A 17,915-nucleotide genomic window follows, 5' to 3' on the forward strand; every position below is an offset into this window, starting at 1 on the left:
ACTTAAATGCATCACATATTCACGTATGAATCGCCAATTTTAAAGCAACAAATTTGAGCTACATCAAAACCATTAAAACATGTTTTCATAAATATTTAATTTCATGTCTGAGTTGAAAATTTCACATTCACTAAAAACAAATAAAAATAAAGATGTTTATAAGCGAATACAAAAAGCACATGTCTCTGCCATTAATGTATATTCTAATTGCTACTTTCAGAAGCTCTACCATCACATGGAAAATGTTCGACACATTTGGTTGGAATTTAATTTCAACAGAAGAATTGAAATAATTTTGCACGAAAATAAGAGTAAAATAAAAGTAATTGATTGATGAAAAACGTAGTTGAGGCATCCTCCTTTAATAAATATCATCAGTTTAAGAAGTATAACATGTGCTGCTCTTTTCTGGAAAATGGCAATCATCAATATTTAGATTCATGAGATGATTATGAGCGTACTCCTGTGAAACTCTTCTTAGGTTTTGGCAGTCTATCAGTTTAAGAGAACGGAGCTTTGGAAAGAAATGTAGTCGAAAGATGCCATCAGTATGCGATGTGTCCATACTGTTTCCGCTAATTCTGAGCTCATCACTAACAACTACTTTCGTACCTTTCAGTTTCGGACATCCACCCACATAAAGCTCTTCAAGACGTGGAAAAGAAGTAGTTTTACACTCCCATTCTTCCCATTCCTTCATATTCTGGAATTCCAAGCAATCCAAGGATGCAAACGAAGAGTTGCTCCCATAAAATTCAGCACCAACGCTCACTATTCCATCAAACCCTTCAATCTCAAGGGTCTTCAGTGATGACAAAAGTCCAAGGGAAGGCAAACATAGGCAATACTTACAGTCCTCCAACTTTAAAAACACCAGATTTGAATTATCGAATTCCCAACTTGGGAATTCGCTACCATTGTAGTTCCTTATAGACAAATTCTCCAAGTGATTGGAAGGTTGTAGATTCTGAAGTACTTCATTTTCTTTCCTTGATTCATCATGCATGTGGTCCGACTTCCATTTTAATTTTAGCTCCACAAGGCGTTTATCTTTCAAATTTGCTTTTAATGCATCCAAAGGATTCCCAATATTCTGCACGTCATTGATTGATAGCCTTCCATGAAGATTGAGTCCTCCCAATCCGCCCAGTTGCTTAGTACTCAGCTCACTATTTTTATCCACGAAAAACGTACTTAGTACTTGAAGATTCTTCAATTCTCCAAAATGCATTGGCATCTTTCTCACTTTTGTACCTTCAAATTCCAGGCAACGCAATTTGGTATTAGCACTTTTGTACCTTACACTCCCATTAAGGGAAACTCCAACACTGAACAAAAGTTCAACTTCAGTATTAGCACTAGCGCAGAATTGCTAATCAAATGCGGCTATTTTACATTTACAAATGCGGTTATAGAGCCGCATTTGATCAGCACGCAGTTGTAAATCAGAGAAATACAAATGCGGCTATAGAGCCGCATTTGTAAATGCGATTTACGAATGCGGTTATTTCAAATAACCGCATTTGTATATTATTCTGAATGAGCTCGCATTTGTATATTCTTCTGTATGAGCTGGGGTTTTAGGGGCACGTTGTTGGTGAAGAGTGGAAGGGGAGAAGAGGAAACACGGTAGCGGAGGCGGAAGCAGTGGCGGAGCGGCGAGAGCGAAATGCGACAGCGGCGGAAACAATGGAAGAGTACACCTTCAAAATGCAGAGCGAAACCCATTAAAAACGAAAGCAATATGGAAAGCGAAAGCCATTGGAGTTCAATGCAGTTGTTAGGAGCAATGGAAACAAGAGAATAAGGGGCAATGCAGTTACGTACCTTCGAAAATGAAGTACTTCGCAACCAGAGAAAACGAAGAACAGATATGAGCGCAAACGAAGAATGAACGAAACTGTTGAGCGCCTAAAATTTTTAGGGTAAAAACCATTTACAAATGCGGCTAAACTTAAAAACCGCATTTGTAAATCAAGCTTTTTGATTGACAAATGCGGTTATTCAAATAACCGCATTTGTAAATCAAGCGTTTTGATTTACAAATGCGGTTATTTAAATAACCGCATTTGTAAATGGAAGCTCTTGATTTACAAATGCGGTTATTTAAATAACCGCATTTGTAAATCAAAATAATTTCAAAAATGCCACCGCGTTTTTTACAAATGCGTTTAAGCGCTGAACCGCATTAAATAAGGAGCGTTCTTTTCTTATTTTTGTACTAGTGTAGTAAGTTATAGAGCAAACATATCGAGTTAGGTAGCTTTTGTATCATAGTCCACGAAAGATCTAACGATTGGAGATGTTTAAGATCACCTACAGAATCTGGAACCTCTCTAAGGTCTACACAATCACGGAAAGATAACACGCGTATAAACTTAATTTTGGAAAACAAATCATGTATCGAAATCTTGAAATGCCATTTAGGTTCCCAAAATTTTGAGATAGAAAGAAATGAACGAAGTCTTTTAGCATCAGTTAAACTCTCAAAACCATCAAAACTTTTCACGTCACAGAATTCAAATGAAAAATGACGGGTTGTTTTCGGTATACATTGGCGTTTATCATATTTCAACCTGAAACAGAAATCCGCACATACATATTTTGCCAAATCATTCAGAAGGTCATGCATGACGAAACGCCCTACGACGCTTGTATAGAAATTTGTTCGTGTTCAAGTTCTGATTGAACAATGATTATGAATAATGATACAATAGTTGATGACAAACCAGGTAACCATGCTAACCCAATATCTTTCTGTACAGTTAACAAGCGCATAAAGAGTTCACATACGGGCTCATGACCACCAGGGTGCCATTGAAGACATGTAGATAGAGAAAGAACTGTTTCCAGAAATTCAACAGCACACAGTTGAGCTTCAGTTATCAGCTGCTAACAGGGATCAACAAAAATACAAGGGCAAGGCATTAATTAAATTGAAGTTGAAAACATCATCATAAAAGCAAGGAACGCAAATGAGAAGTTTAAATTACAAGGGACATACTGATTTCATTCCAGCCAAAGATTTCAGTACAACTATATATGCCTCCACCATATGTTCTACAATAAATATTAATTTCCTGTAGTCCTGGGAAGGTCCGAAAACAAAACAGCAACAAGATAATCATTTCACTCCACCTATCACTAAACTAATAAAACAAAACGAACAAAGAACTAATTTAACACAACATATCCAATGCTTATTCTCGTATTACACTTACTTCGGATCCCAAATAATTATTTTTTATATCTCATTAATTTTAAAAAAAGGTTAAAAAAATAAATAAATTAGGTTTAGACATTAATTTACAAAATAGGTTATAGCTATGTATGAGCTAGTGACCTATATCAAATTATGCATGTTGATGGAAGACTTTTGTTCTCATGACATGTGCCTACCAATGATGAACATTAGGACCATATGTTTGGTATCTTTTCCCAACATCTTCTCCTATTCTATAGTCTCTACCTTCCTAACCCTAACCCTAACCCTAATCTCTCCCCAAATCTTTCTTTTTCAAACTCAAAATCTAGCTAATTAGCTTTAACACCAATGGACAAAAAAATAAATTACCAAATATTAAACAAGAACCAAAAGACTTAGAACACAATCACCAACTTTTTAGGTCAAACTCAGATTTAATTGGACAAACTTCAATACAAAGAGTGATAGCCCAACAATAAAAAAGGATAAATTAGCTCAAAGACAGCTTTGATAAGTAATTTTGGTAAAAAAAATATTGAAAATTTAAAATTATTTGGTTGAAAACTAACTTTTTCCATACAAAAATATATAAGAAAAAAGTATATAAATATTTTCATAAATTAAAATTAACTTATATACACAAATAAAAAATGATCAATTTTTAAAAAATTTAAATATGATAATTTGGACTAATTATTTTTTGTAAATTATAAATTAATTAATTTCGTTTTTTCTTTCATTCTTTTCTCATATGATTTCAAACGATTTTTAACAAATAAATACCACATCTTAATAATTACGAAATAAAAACATTACCAAAATGTAATCTATGGTTTTTTTTACGAAAAAAAATAAAAATTACCTTTTATATTTTTTCTTCAATATGAAAGTAATGTTTTTTCTCGAACAAGGTGTGAAGAATCTAATAATCAATTATAGTGGGAAAATAATACACTCGTTTAATTTATGTGATAAAAGGTTTAATTTTTTTTACCAAGAAATTTGTAATTTTTTAAAATTGGTAATATCGATACATAATTCCAACAGTTTGATGAACATTAATTAATAGTTTTATGAATTTGAAATATTTTATATTATTATTTAATGACAAAAATAATATGTAATGATTTTTAGTAATCATTTTTCAAAAATTATATTTACGTTATTCTTTTACCAAGTGATAATAAATTTTTTATATTGATAATGTGTAAAATTCAAAACCTCAACATTAAACATTCAAATTCTCACATTATTATTTAATTTTTTTACATTTTAAAAAATAATATTATATGTATCACATGAATAATTATATAATAGGATAATATGATACATTTAATAAACCTTATTAAGATAATCTCTTGTATTATCTTAAATCAACCTATAAAAATGACTCTTAAGGTTATCTTTAATGTAGTATCTTATTATTTTTTTTTATATCTCATTATGTCACATTATTTTTCACATTTTCTTACTTCAATGCAAAAGTTATATAATTTCCCTTTTTTTTTGATAAATTTCACATTAATAAATTTAATTTTGATAAAAAATAAGGTAATTTAATTTGAGTAATCAATTAAATAAACTTTAGATGTGTTTTCAAAAACATTAAAATTGAAAATTGACATTTAATTTTTTTCATACTCTTAAAAGATCGAAAAGTATTCATAGTTATTTATTTCACATTTGAGAATCAAGTAAAAAATAAACTTGTTAATTCTGCAAATTTTGTGCTCTTACAAGGTTTTGAAACAAGTTTAGAATACAGTAACATACAAATAAGAAAAGTGGGTTCTATTTTATTTCTTCAAAGACAAGTTTAGAATCAAATAGACCCACTAAGAGGTTCAACAAAACAGTTTGGTTCAGAAATCCACTTTCCAATCTACAATGTTCTAAGAATTAATGTTTAAAGTATTTGCATTTCAAAACTCCATTCTAAGAATTAAGGGTTGTATAGGAACTCCTCATCACAACCCAATTTCATACTTATTTCCTCTGTATAATATCATGGTACACTGCTACACACCAACTTTGGAAGAGCTGTGGAAGAAATAAGGTAGAAAGAAACAAAAGCATAAGCACATTGTTCCATTTAAATGATTAACTTAAAAATCAAGAAAGAATGGGTGTATCCATCATAAATACATTAGCATACAAATTTTTTATAGAGCTGCATGTTTAGATTTTTCCAATTAAAGTGCAGTTCTAAAGCTTCACAATGTTAATTGCATTCACAGCTAGCTTCATATTTAGATAAAAAAAGTGTTAAAATAAACAAATGTGCTGCAATGGAGTTGGACTAGCTACAGCTTGAATTGAATACACTCAGAGATTTGGAACTTTTCCCAAAATCCTATCAAACTCAGTCTTCATTGAACACCATAAGACTTATTTTAATGCCTAAAAATCTTGATGAAATATCGAAGACCTTTTTAATAAAGAAAAAAGTGGTTTAAAAATACTTTTAAATTCCAATAACAAGTTCCTTAGATACAGAATAGTAACATGAAACTGTAGTAACATGAAATAAGAACACAGAATACTCTGTTCGGAATGGATGCCAAATGCCAAACCACCTTCACGATTTTCGTAGTATTCTAAAATTAGGAAAAACATTCGGTTGGAATTTAATTTCAACAGAAAAATTTAAATAATTTTGCACGAAAATAAGAGTAAAATAAAAGTAATTGATTCATGAAAAACGTAGTTGAGTTCAAGTATATCATGTGCTGCTCTTGTTTGAAAAATGGCAATTATAGGGTTACCGTTTGCAACTAAGAAAAGGGTAATCGAAAAGGTACAAAGATATTGTGGAGAATTCGAACCTGTTGAAGTGCCAGACAAATTCAAATAGTTGCACGCCTAATTTTGAACTTCTGACTCATCTTCTGACCAAACATCCAGTTTTTGGATGTGAGCAATCTTTCCCCAGTCTTCGCCATCTGGATTCCGACAACGCTCAATCAGCAATGGACAACCATAGATTTCAAGAAAAGAGATGGATTTGGGGAGACCCTCCGCTGGTAAGCATTCAAGGCTGGGACAATCATAAAGTTCGAGAGAGGAGAGGTGGCAGAGACCCTTGTAGTGCATCTTTTTAAGATTTGGACACCAACGGACTTGTAGAGAGGTGAGAGAGCGTGGCAGCAAAACTTCATCGGGAAAACACTCCACCTCCAACTTTTCAATAGTCAAGCTTTGAAGACATGTGTTGGGATCCAAGTTCTCTCTCAAGGAGGCGATAAGTTTTAAAGATGAAAGAGACATATGTTTTATATTTAATGACAAACCTCCATCTGGGAACAACTCAACTTTTGGACAAGTAAGTATATGCAGCACAATAAAGGACGGAAACAGGATTTGCATTGGTTTGGGAAACAGGAATGATTTAAATTGAGGGCAATCATCAATACATAGATGCGTGAGATGATTATGAGCGTACTCCTGTGAAATGCTTCTTAGGTTTTGGCAGTCTATCAGTTGAAGAGAACGGAGCTTTGGAAAGAAATGTAGTCGAAAGATTGTAAGAGAGTCGGTGCCTCCATCAGTATGCGATGTGTCCATACTGTTTCCGCTAATTCTGAGCTCATCACTAACAACTACTTTCGTACCTTTCAGTTTCGGACATCCAACCACATAAAGCTCTTCAAGACGTGGAAAAGAAGTAGTTTCACACTCCCATTCTTCCCATTCCTTCATATTGTAGAAGTATAACCTCTCCAAGGATGCAAACGAAGAGTTGCTCCCATAAAATTCAGCACCAATGCTCACTATTCCATCAAGCCCTTCAATCATAAGGGTCTTCAGTGATGACAAAAGTCCAAGGGGAGGCAAACATAGGCAGTATTTACAGTTAAACAACTTTAACAACACCAGATTTGATAACGAATTATCGAATTCCCAACTTGGGAATTCTGTACCATTGTAGTACCAGATTGACAATTTCTCCAAGTGATTGGAAGGTTGTAGATTCTGAAGTACTTCCTTTTCTTTCTTTGGATCATCAGGGATGTGGTCCGACTTCCAATATAAATGTAGCTCCACAAGGCGTTTATCTTTCAAATTTGCTTTTAATGCATCCAAAGGATTCCCAATATTCTGCACGTCATTGATTGATAGCCTTCCATGAAGATTGAGTCCTCCCAATCCGCCCAGGTGCTTAGTACTTAGCTCACTATTTTTATCCACGAAAAACATACTTAGTACTTGAAGATTCTTCAATTCTCCAAAATGCATTGGCATCTTTCTCACTTTTGTACCTTCAAATTCCAGGCAACGCAATTTGGTAAGCTTATGCAAATTTGAGGGAAACTCCTCCAACATTGAACAATAGCTCAACTTCAGTATTAGTAAGTTATAGAGCAAACATATCGAGTCAGGTAGCTTTTTTATCTCTGTAGACGAAAGATCTAACGATTGGAGATGTATAAGATCACCTACAGAATCTGGGACCTCTCTAAGGTCTAAACAACCACGGAAAGATAACACGCGTATAAACTTAATATTGGAAAACAAATCATGTATCGAAATCTTGAAATGCCATCTCCCATTTGCTGAGATAGAAAGAAATGAACGAAGTCTTTTAGCATCAGTTAAACTCTCAAAACCATCAAAACTTTTGACGTCACGGAATTCAAATGAAAAATGACGGGTTGTTTTCTGTATATATTGTTCATTATCAAATTTCAACCTGAAACAGAAATCCGCATATACATATTTTGCCAAATCATTCAGAAGGTCATGCATGACGAAACGCCCTACGACGCTTGATTTGTTAAAAAAACACCTTGACAGTAGATCATTGAAGTACTCTTCCCCAATTTGTTCTGGATGTCTAATATGTTGTGTACTCAGTAGAAAATTTTGGGCCATCCACAAAAAAATTAACTCCTCCTTCACAAACTCATAATCTTTGGGGAATAAGGCACAATAAGCAAAGCACCTTTTAAGATGAGAAGGAAGATGGTGATAGCTCAAAAATAACGCAGGAATAATTTCACTGTGTTCTTTTGGTAACTCCCATATGTCACTTTCCAATATGTTCTTCCAATCTGAAATGGATGAATTTGTGCTCAAAAGACATCCAATTGTTTTCAGAGCTAGAGGTAATCCCTTGCACTTCTCAACTATTCTTCTACCAACCTTCATGAACTCATCATTCAATTCAATATCACCATCTTTTAATGCATGATTTTCAAAAACTTTCCTACATTCGTCCTCTCCTAATTGCTTTAGAAGATGCACTTCAGACCTCATGCTAGAAGCAACTTTCTCACTGCGAGTTGTGACAAGAATTCTACTTCCTGGAGCCCCATAGCTAAGAGGAGTTTGCACAGCTTCCCATTCTGCTGGTCTTTCGTTCCAAACATCATCCAAAACAAGAAGAAATTTCTTTCCTAACAATTTTTCTTTCAGTTTTTTGTGAACCATTTCTAGGTTCCCACTATCATCTGTTTTATCAGTGATTGCCTCAAGAATTGTTCTTGTCACGGTCAAAACATGAAAATGATCAGAAACACAAACCCAGGCTTTGATATCAAATTTTACATCTTCGATCTTTGGGTCATTGTACACATGCTGGGCGAGTGTGGTCTTACCCAACCCACCCATGCCCACAATGGAAAATATTGATGGGTGGTTAGGATTGTCGATTTCAGATGTGAGCCAATTAATGATTATATCTTTGTCAGCATCTCTACCGTAAATAACACTTTCAACCACCAAAGAAGATGATGGCAATTTCTGTGACACTCTACTGCCTGATCTATCATTATCATCAGAATAAGTACCCTTTTTCAAACCAAGAGCATCCTTTTGGTTTGCAAGATATTCTAGTCTCCGCAGGACTTCTTTCATCCCTGATTCAATTTTCTTGTTAAATGAACTGAAAGTAGAGTTGAAGAAATTTGATACCTTGGAAGTAAAGGTTTGAGGTTGGGATTGAGCTTCGACTTGGCATCTGGTGAGTTCATAGTCTATTTCACCCAACAGATCCTCTGCATCAAAGACAGCCTCTTTGACAGCAACAAGCCATGCTTTGACGTGTGGATCTGTGAGCTGCTTTAGTTCAGCATCATCAGCGAGAGCATTGATGGAATGCAGCATGATGTTCAAATTGGCGAGCAGTTTCTCATCAAGTTTTCTTCTACGAAAGAAGTCTAGAAGTTGAGGAGAAGCGAGCCTGTCGAATGCAACCTGAAGAAAGGCGGAAAGAAGAGCACCACCAACAAGTGCTGCTGCCATAGTAGGAGTTGGAAATGAAGTGAAATGGATTGAGTGCAGGAATGAATGGAAGAGTGATGAATGAAAAGAGTAGTTAGAAAAGAGTGATTAATGGGAACTCAACCAATATAAAATGTGAACTGTTGGATGTGATGAATGAACGAATCGGAAGAGGGTTGTGGGCCCCAGTGAAGCAATAATTGTTGACAACTGTAATCCATGAATGGATATCTGATAATAAGATGAAACAAATCATCAGTGAAATCTGACAGTAGTTCCAAACCAAAATTTTAACTGTTTGGATAATATCTGATTCCAAATAATATTTTTTATATTATATTCATGCAAATTTAGTTGATGTACTAATTCGCATCCTTTCCTTATTCACTTAATTTGGTTTCTTTCTCTCTTTATTTATCACTTAATATACCTTAAAAACATAAAAGATATATGATATTGGAGGAGTTTGATTTATTTATTCATATACTCTATATAATAAATGAATATATTTTTATATTTATGTAAAAGATATTTTTAAAAAACTTAAAGATTTCCTAAAAAATTATTAAGCAAATATTTTCAATGTTGTTTTTCTGAGATGGTGCCTGATGTAAAGACATTATATGAGTGTATAAAATTTGGAGAGTTGAAGTCACAATCTTACAAAAGCTCTTCCTAAGAATTATTTTAATGTACTTGTTCAGTAGATCAAGATTAAGCTGGCTAATTGAATTTCATCTTACTTTCTGAGATTGTTAAGCAATCCATTTAAATAAGAGGTATTGGTGATTTTCATGATATTTTGATTTATATATGACAAGTTATAGAATTTTATAGCATCAGACCCTGCAGTTATACTACAGTGAAGACAGAAAACAATTATCTCTTTAAGCATCATCAACTTTAAGTCCTTTTGAATAACATGCTTTCTTGTAGTTGCAACCATGTCCTTTCTTTGTAGAAATTCTTATTCTCTGTTTTAAGAGTGTCAGTTATCTAATTAGTTCAATCTTTGCAGATGGTTAAAGTGGAGAAAATTAGTAACTGATTCAATTTGGATTAATGCATGTTTATGTACATTAGCTTTTTGTTTGTCACTCTTATTTAAGTGTTCATTATATTGTTGAGTTTTTTATTCATACTTCTTAGACTTCTTTTCATCTTAATTATAAAATCAACACAAGGAAGGTCCTATCTCATCAAACCAAAATACTAAACTTTCTTTCTTCCAATATGTATTTAGTATACACCAGTTTGAAAATCAAACCCTCTTAATCTTAGAAAGACCATAATACTAATATTGAACTATTATTATAGTCTTGTAGTTGACATTAATATCATGAACTTCACTGACACACACAGGTATGTTGTAAAATAATGTTAATATTTGAATCTCATGATAGAAATTTTGTACTTGGTTTACATATTTAGAAAGTTATGCTACATATAAAGTGTATGAATAAAAAATTAATGAAACTCTAAATCCACTCTTTGAACATAGAAGATTTGTAGGAAGGAGTTAGCTCCTAATTGACTTTTTATCTCCAACTATACAAGACAATACTTGGTAAACAAGAAACTTTACACTTTTGTAAGTTTGTTGTTGCTGTTCAGAGTCCTTAAACTTTTAGTGCAGAGCAAGAGTTTTTCTCTTGCAAGAGAATATATAGACTCTATAGGAGAGGTAATAAAATAGTAAAATATAATTTAGTTTTATTTTTTAATGGGAAGAGAGATTAGAAGGATGTGAAATAAAACAGTAGAGAAAGGATTTTTTATTGGAATAATCAGAATTGTTTGAGAATAGATACTTAATGAGGTTTTATTGGAATAATGTTTGAACAGTTAGATGTTTGAATGTGTCTGTTGTGAAATCTGGATCCAATCAATGCTGAGTCTTTCTGAGAACACAACCATTCAGTCTTAAACCACTTGCAGCACACTGAGAATCCACATAGATTCAGTTAACGTTGCACTTTCTCCAACAATCTTGGCACAGCTCTTCAGCCTCTGTAACTCATATCTAGTGCTCAAGCTAAAAAAGTCTATAAATATGAGACTTATGAATGAATAGGAAGATATATAATTTTTAGTTTAATAGTTTTGTTCTATTTTCTTTCTTTCTATTTGTAAAAGTAGTATATTAAGTGGAGACTTATGAGTGTGTTGTACTACCTCCAGATATAAAAGGGGATGGTGTAAAAGAAAGTGTGGAAAAATAGTAATTGAAAATTATAGGATTAGTGTTTGAAACAAAGAAGATTGTAATAGAAAAGGTAGAGAGATATTGTGCAGAATTAGGAGGTGTTGAAGTTGCAGACAAAGGGAAATAAAAGAGTGTGAGAGTGGAGAGGTGACACAGACCCTTGTAGTGCATCTTCAACTGAAGAGCACCACCAACAAGTTCTGCTGTCATGGTAGGAGTTGGAAATGGAGTGAATGGAAGTTTGTGATTTGAAATGGATTAAGTGCAGGGATGGTATAATGATGAAATTAGTAGTTAGCTATTTTAGGAAGATGGATGAGTAGTGATCTTTTAACATTATTTGAATAATGTTGTGGTGTTTTCAATGTGTAATAGTGTGATTAAAATACTATATATGCAAACAAGGTTTTGTTTTTAGTAATTAATTATATAGTTTCGTGATTTTAGGGTATTTTCAGAAGTTGTAGCTATGCATACTCGCCTTGGTCATGCTGTCTATAACAGTGTGGCTAGAATAATGAGATTGTGCAATTCCATGTACTCGATTCTCTGTTTTTTGTGAAAATTATTGTGTTTTTAAACATCATCAACTTCCTTTTCATGATTCTGAAATTGTTTACTCTTGTCCCTTTGAACTTGTTTTTTTTTTTATATATGGGATCCTTTTCTATACAATTCGTTTACTCTTGGTTTTTCTTGGTTTTAAACTTTTTGCTGAAACAAATTGGCAAACGGTTCTGGTTGTTGTTACTTGGATGGATGTATGGCCTTGCTCATTGGATCCTGTTTTAAGAAAATTTCAAAGCTCAAATTGTCTCAGTTTGTTGTAACTAAACACAAATGAGCTATAGGATCTTATACCATGTTAGATTTCAGCTTAAAAGCATTTCACATTAAGACTTGAGACAAGCAATATGGAACTTTTCCCAGCATCCCATCAAAGCCTCATAGCAGAAATTAAAGGTTCTAATCTAATATCTAAGAAAAGAAAAGAGAAAGAGCTGATAAAAAAGATAAGAGTATAGCACATTAACATTATGAATAACCATCTTTGAACGTGTAGGGGTTGTTTCATAATAACATGGTTTATTATGTATAATTCAATTTCTCCATGATTTAGCATAACATTTCTGAATAAACATTCAAGAGAACCAAATTCAAAAAACAGAGATTTACTCACACTCAGATGAGTTAAGAGTAAGCAAGTAGTGAATTTGGTTAAATTTATACGGACTTCATTTGGTATAAGTGTTGCAAAGGTTATCTTTATATAGTTAGTCATTACAACCTAATTAGTTATTAGTTTATGATACACACATCCACTGGATTGTAATGGCAGGAAGAAAAAGATACTACAAAGATGCAGAGGAGAAACTTCATGCCAATGAGGTTAAGAGTAAGATCTCTAAAGAGGTCTCTTCTACTCCCTCCAGCCTCCAGATATAGAAAAGGATACTGTAAAAAAAGATAGTATGAATGATTGATTAGTAAAGCTTCTTATCTTCCAATTAAATCATTAATTTAAAATCGAAACCTAACAAAAGATAATTCAACACATCATCTATACATTAGCATAATAAATTTTCAGTCCTGCATGCTGGGAAATGCCGAAGCCTTAATGTTAAAGTTAATCAAAAGAAGGTAAAATGGTTGCAAACATGTTTCTTTCATCAAAAGAAGAAAATATTTTTAACAACATTGGATTGGAGATAGGATAAGCATATTATGGACCTCGTTGCTGTTGAGAATCTTTAAAATTTTATTCCAGAGAAAGGTTTTATCAAAGAAAAGAAGAAAATAAAAGAGAAACAGTTATGAAAAATATGGAGTACAACAGCCACTTCTAAGGGTTATAATCTGTACTGATTACTTTACCAATAACTTCTGCACTTCACAATTTTCAGTGTCCTAAACAGTGTCTGCATAATAACTTCAGTGCTGCATATGTAGGAGTTTCCCATTTTGGTTGATTATCTATAATTCAATTTCTCCATAATTTAACATAATCCACCTAGTCCTTTTCACATTTTAGGAACACATGTTAAATAACACAGAAACAAATACACGAGTGTGGAAAAGGTAGCTTAAGTATGTGTTCATGAAAACAACTTTAAGTTATTATCAATTAGAGTTTGTTCTCTAAATTTGATCATTAAACTTTAAGGAATAAGCTAAAAGGAGTTTTTTGGGAAAAGGTTATCTAAGAAGCTTATTGAAATAATAGAGATTATACGAGTCATAAGCTCAAATACACTTCCAATAAGCTCTTCAAAATACTTCCTTAGCTAGAATTAAAATCCTCAATTTCTTCATTTGTTATGAATTCAGAGAATGTTAATCTTTTTAAAGGCAGGTAAAAGCATAGACCACATAGGTATAATCAAGTGAATATTTAGACGTGAATTCCTCCTACACCACTCATGCCAACATAATATCTCAAGAATGAAGAGTGATCACTATTTGTTTAATGTCTTATCTAAAAGTAAACCAAAAGCATAGCTGTAAAAGGAAAAGGAAAATAAAACTAGTTTATATTCAATACAAGTCATTCTTAATGTACCCAATGTTCTCAGTGATTTCCTTTCATCTTGTCTCCAGTCAATACCCCTAGCTTCATTTTATCATGGACAGCCTTTTCAATATATCATGAACCTGTATTTTCATTCAAAAATAATCAAGAACATGAAAACTGAACTGGTGTGAATAACTGCATTCTATTAAGTAGTGTTACATTTATTTGCTTCTCTTTTTTCAAGATATTGAATCTTAGTACTCTTGAATACAAACAGAAAACTATGAGATCAGTCTCAGCAGGAAAAAGTTGAAAATATGAATTTGAGTCTCAAGATCAGAATATTAAGGAAACTAAAATTGGACCATTACAAGGTTGTGTGGGTGAACACTAAATTGGATGGATGCATGGCCTTACACATTAGACCCTGTTTTAAAAATATTACTGAAATTTCACATTTGAGAATCAAGTAAAAAATAAACTTGTTACTTCTGCAAATTTTGTGCTCTTACAAGGTTTTGAAACACGTTTTTTCTCCTTATGAATGAGTGTACCCATCATAAATACACTAGCATACAAATTTTATAGAGCTGCATGCAATGGGGTTGGAGTAGCTACAGCTTGAATTGAGTATGGTGAGTGAGTGATGTAGTTGATGAATCATAAAGCACATGTCTCTGCCATTAATGTATATTCTAATTCCTACTTTCAGAACACATTTGGTTGGAATTTAATTTTAACAGAAGAATTGAAATAATTTTGCACGAAAATAAGAGTAAAATAAAAGTAATTGATTGATGAAAAACGTAAATGAGCCATCCTCCTTTAATAAATATCATGAGTTTAAGAAGTATAACATGTGCTGCTCTTTTTTGGAAAATGGCAATTATAGGTTTACCGTTTGCAACTAAGAAAATGGTAATCGAAAAGGTACAAAGATACTGTGGAGAATTCGAACCTGTTAAAGTGCACGCCTAATTTTGAACTTGCGACTCATCTTATGATCAAATATTCAGTTTTTGGATGTGAGCAATCTTTCCCCAGTCTTCGCCATCTGGATTCCGACAACGCTCCTTCAGCAATGGACAAGCACGGATTGTAAGAGAAGAGATGGATTTGGGGAGACCCTCCGCTGGTAAGCATTCAAGGCTGGGACAAAACTCAAGTCTGAGAGAGGAGAGGTGGCAGAGACCCTTGTAGTGCATCTTTTTAAGATTTCGGCAAAAACTGATATTTAGAGAGGTGAGAGAGCGTGGCAGCAACACTTCATCGGGAAAACACTCAGACTTACAAAAATGAAGCTCAAACATGATAATTTACATAGATGGAAAGAACTCAAATTATGTTTCAAAATTGTCCTAAGACAAACTATGGTTCAAAATCTCATCATCTAGCTCCATAGCTTTCTGCAATCCATGGATCACATGCCTGCATGTTAACTTGTTAGGAACATACCCCATTTTCAGCAGCTTATCCTCAACCTCCATCAACTCTGTCACATTCCCAACATCACAAAACACTTTAACAACTGCATTGTAGCTTTCAGTATCATAAACTTGAAACTCCTTGGCAAAGAGTTTCAACAAGGACACAGCTTTATCAACCTTATTTTCCTCACAATACCCTTTTATTAATGCCCTGCTTATTTCTACATCAGGTAACATATCTGAACCAATAATTTCCTCCAACAAAACTTCAGCTTCCACAGTCCTCTTTACTCTACACAAACAGATTATAACAGCTCTATAGGCAGCAGCATTCACTTTCATGCTCTTATTTTCCATATCAGATTTCAAAATTAATGCTTCTTCCTCATTATTGAATTCACATAGAGACTCAACCAGTTTATTGTATGTGTTCATTTTAGGTGTATAACCATCCTCAGATATCCTATGCAGAAAACTTCTAGCAGCAAATGGCTTACCTTCCTTACACAGTGCAACTACAAGATAATCATATACTTCTTCAGGAATCTTCATTCTAAATCTCTTAAGCTCCTCAACAGTATTCAAGGCTGAAAGAAGTTTTCCATCCCTGGCATATCCATCAACTATAACCCGACAAGTGATGCTGTCAGGACAAATCCTATTTCCTATCATTTCATACAATATTGATCTACACATTTGCATCTCACCATGTCTGCAATAGCCACACACAAGAGTATTATAAGACACAATATCTGGAGCTATACCTCTGTGAACCATCTGATGAAAAAGCTGATGAGCCTCCTTGACCTTCCCTTCTTCGCAAAGACCATTCATCAAGGTTGTATATGTGATCAAATTAGGCATCACACCTCTGACATACATGATCTTGTATAGATAAAAAGCATCCTCCAATCTCCTCTTCTTACAATAACTGTTAACAAGTGTGTTATATGTAACCAAATCAGGTTCAAATCCTTCCTCCTCCATCTTCTCCAAGAACCCTGTCACCTTATCTGTATCTCCATCTTTACATAAAACATGGGTCATAATATTGAAAGTATAAGCATTCCTCTGTACTCCAAGTCTTCCCATCTCTTCATACACTTCCCAACATTGAGTAATGTAATTAAACCTAGACAACCCACTCAGCAAACAATTGCAAGCAATCACATTGGGGATAAGACGAGTCTCAATGTTCCTCCTAAAAGTTTTCAAACCCTTCTCAACCATTCCCACCTTCACATAAGCCTTGACGAGCATAGCAAATATCACAGGGTTCCAATTACAGTCCTCAGTACAGCGCACAAGATTCTCATAAATGCCCTCATTTGAAGAAGCACAAACACCCTCAACTTCAACCATTTGTATCAATTCAGCCAATAACTCCATGGCCTGAGAGAACACTCTAGACCAAGCAAGTACATGAAGAATTACACAGTAGTTTTGCACAGTTGGCGTGATATTCAAATCATTTTTAACCCAATTGAAGAAAGTGAGGGCTGAAGAGTGATCAGACTGGCATCTGAGCAAGACCCTTGAAATTTCATGGGGACCCAACTGGGGGAGAATCCCTTTGATTTCATTACTTTGGAGAAGGGAAAGGTGGGAACTTTTGTGTTTGAGGATGGAGGAGATGAGGTTTACGACGTTGTTGGGGTTCTGGGTGGGAGGCAGAAGATTGTAAAAGGGACTCAAAGTGCGTTTGGAGTGAGAATGAAGAGTGATGAGAGTAGAAGAAGAAAAAAGAAGGGTTTTATCGGTGAAAGTTGAGTTGGAGAATGATTGAAACAGTGTGGGAAGATAAATTGAAGGTCGACGAATCATGTTGAGAAAGAAAGAACAATGTTGGACCATTAACCTCCACAAGCGCCTCCATGGCTGCACATTTAAGAAGATGAGGAAGTTTGCTCAGAAGGCCATGGGAACTAATGATGTGAAGCTGAACAAGTTGCTCAGGAGTGTTGGAAGGAGAATTAGGGTAAGAAATGCTCGTAAGAGGAATGATGATGAAGATGCCAAGGAACCCTTGTCACTCTTGTTGAAACCTGCTTCTGTGATGAGTCAAAATTTGTGTTCTGAGATACATGCGTTACCATGATGAAAGGCTTATTTTTTAAGTTCTTCAATATAAAATTTTAGCACGTTAAAAATTAGCACCTGAATTGGACATTTTATTTTTATTTTAACTCCATATTGAGTTCAATTACTATAATTTTTAATTTCTTATATTTTACTAATTTATTAAATGTTTACATATGTATTAATATAAAAAAAAAAATTCTTCAATACCTGGAAAGTTTGCTTTTTTTTTTTCAACTAGTGAATTGGACATTTTATTATTTC

General features: G+C 33.8%; 4 protein-coding genes across 7 annotated transcripts in view; all 4 read right to left on the reverse strand.

Moving 5' to 3' along the window:
* Positions 1-9,533, reverse strand: part of LOC137836692 (putative disease resistance RPP13-like protein 1) — a 78,395-nt gene extending 68,862 nt beyond the window's left edge. For 3 of the 4 annotated variants that reach the window (XR_011085336.1, XR_011085337.1, XM_068645380.1), the window contains exon 1: positions 6,068-9,533. Coding sequence is in view for 2 of the 4 variants with exons in the window: in XM_068645380.1 (XP_068501481.1) it covers positions 6,068-9,448 (3,381 nt within the window). In the remaining 2 variants the exon portion in view is untranslated. Of the gene's footprint in view, positions 1-4,981; positions 5,246-6,030 lie in introns of those variants that run through there. The other variant, XM_068645381.1, reaches the window with a different exon arrangement.
* Positions 63-3,055, reverse strand: LOC137836567 (putative disease resistance RPP13-like protein 1). Its single transcript, XM_068645231.1, has 5 exons — positions 3,005-3,055; positions 2,747-2,889; positions 2,321-2,576; positions 1,627-1,703; positions 63-1,328 (listed from the first exon to the last, which is right to left on the reverse strand). The coding sequence occupies exons 1-5, from the start codon at positions 3,053-3,055 to the stop codon at positions 380-382; spliced, it is 1,476 nt and encodes a 491-aa protein (XP_068501332.1). The 3' UTR covers positions 63-379.
* Positions 9,534-12,871: 3,338 nt separating the features above from the next.
* LOC137836712 (protein RST1-like) overlaps positions 12,872-17,915 on the reverse strand; it is a 35,686-nt gene continuing 30,642 nt past the window's right edge. The window contains exons 7-8 of the mRNA XM_068645416.1: positions 14,194-14,285; positions 12,872-13,088 (exon numbers count right to left, since the gene is read on the reverse strand). The gene's annotated coding sequence lies outside the window, so the exon portion shown is untranslated. The remainder of the gene's footprint in view (positions 13,089-14,193; positions 14,286-17,915) is intronic.
* Positions 15,442-17,685, reverse strand: LOC137836714 (pentatricopeptide repeat-containing protein At5g40400-like). Its single transcript, XM_068645419.1, has one exon. It carries the CDS (start codon positions 17,424-17,426, stop codon positions 15,504-15,506), a length of 1,923 nt encoding a protein of 640 aa, XP_068501520.1. The 5' UTR covers positions 17,427-17,685; the 3' UTR covers positions 15,442-15,503.

Source organism: Phaseolus vulgaris, chromosome 4 (genome assembly GCF_000499845.2).
Source record: "Phaseolus vulgaris cultivar G19833 chromosome 4, P. vulgaris v2.0, whole genome shotgun sequence".
NCBI classification, from domain to species: Eukaryota; Viridiplantae; Streptophyta; class Magnoliopsida; order Fabales; family Fabaceae; genus Phaseolus; species Phaseolus vulgaris.

Excerpts from the sequence above, each read along its gene's own strand:
- LOC137836567 (XM_068645231.1), bottom strand. The coding sequence starts at position 3,055 with ATGGTGGAGGCATATATAGTTGTACTGAAATCTTTGGCTGGAATGAAA. Across the intron at positions 2,890-3,004 it reads CTTTGGCTGGAATGAAATCA|CTGATAACTGAAGCTCAACT; the intron begins GTATGTCCCTTG and ends CCCTGTTAGCAG. Across the intron at positions 1,329-1,626 it reads GCTTCCGCCTCCGCTACCGT|TGTTGGAGTTTCCCTTAATG; the intron begins GTTTCCTCTTCT and ends ACTTTTGTTCAG.
- LOC137836714 (XM_068645419.1), bottom strand. The coding sequence starts at position 17,426 with ATGGTCCAACATTGTTCTTTCTTTCTCAACATGATTCGTCGACCTTCA.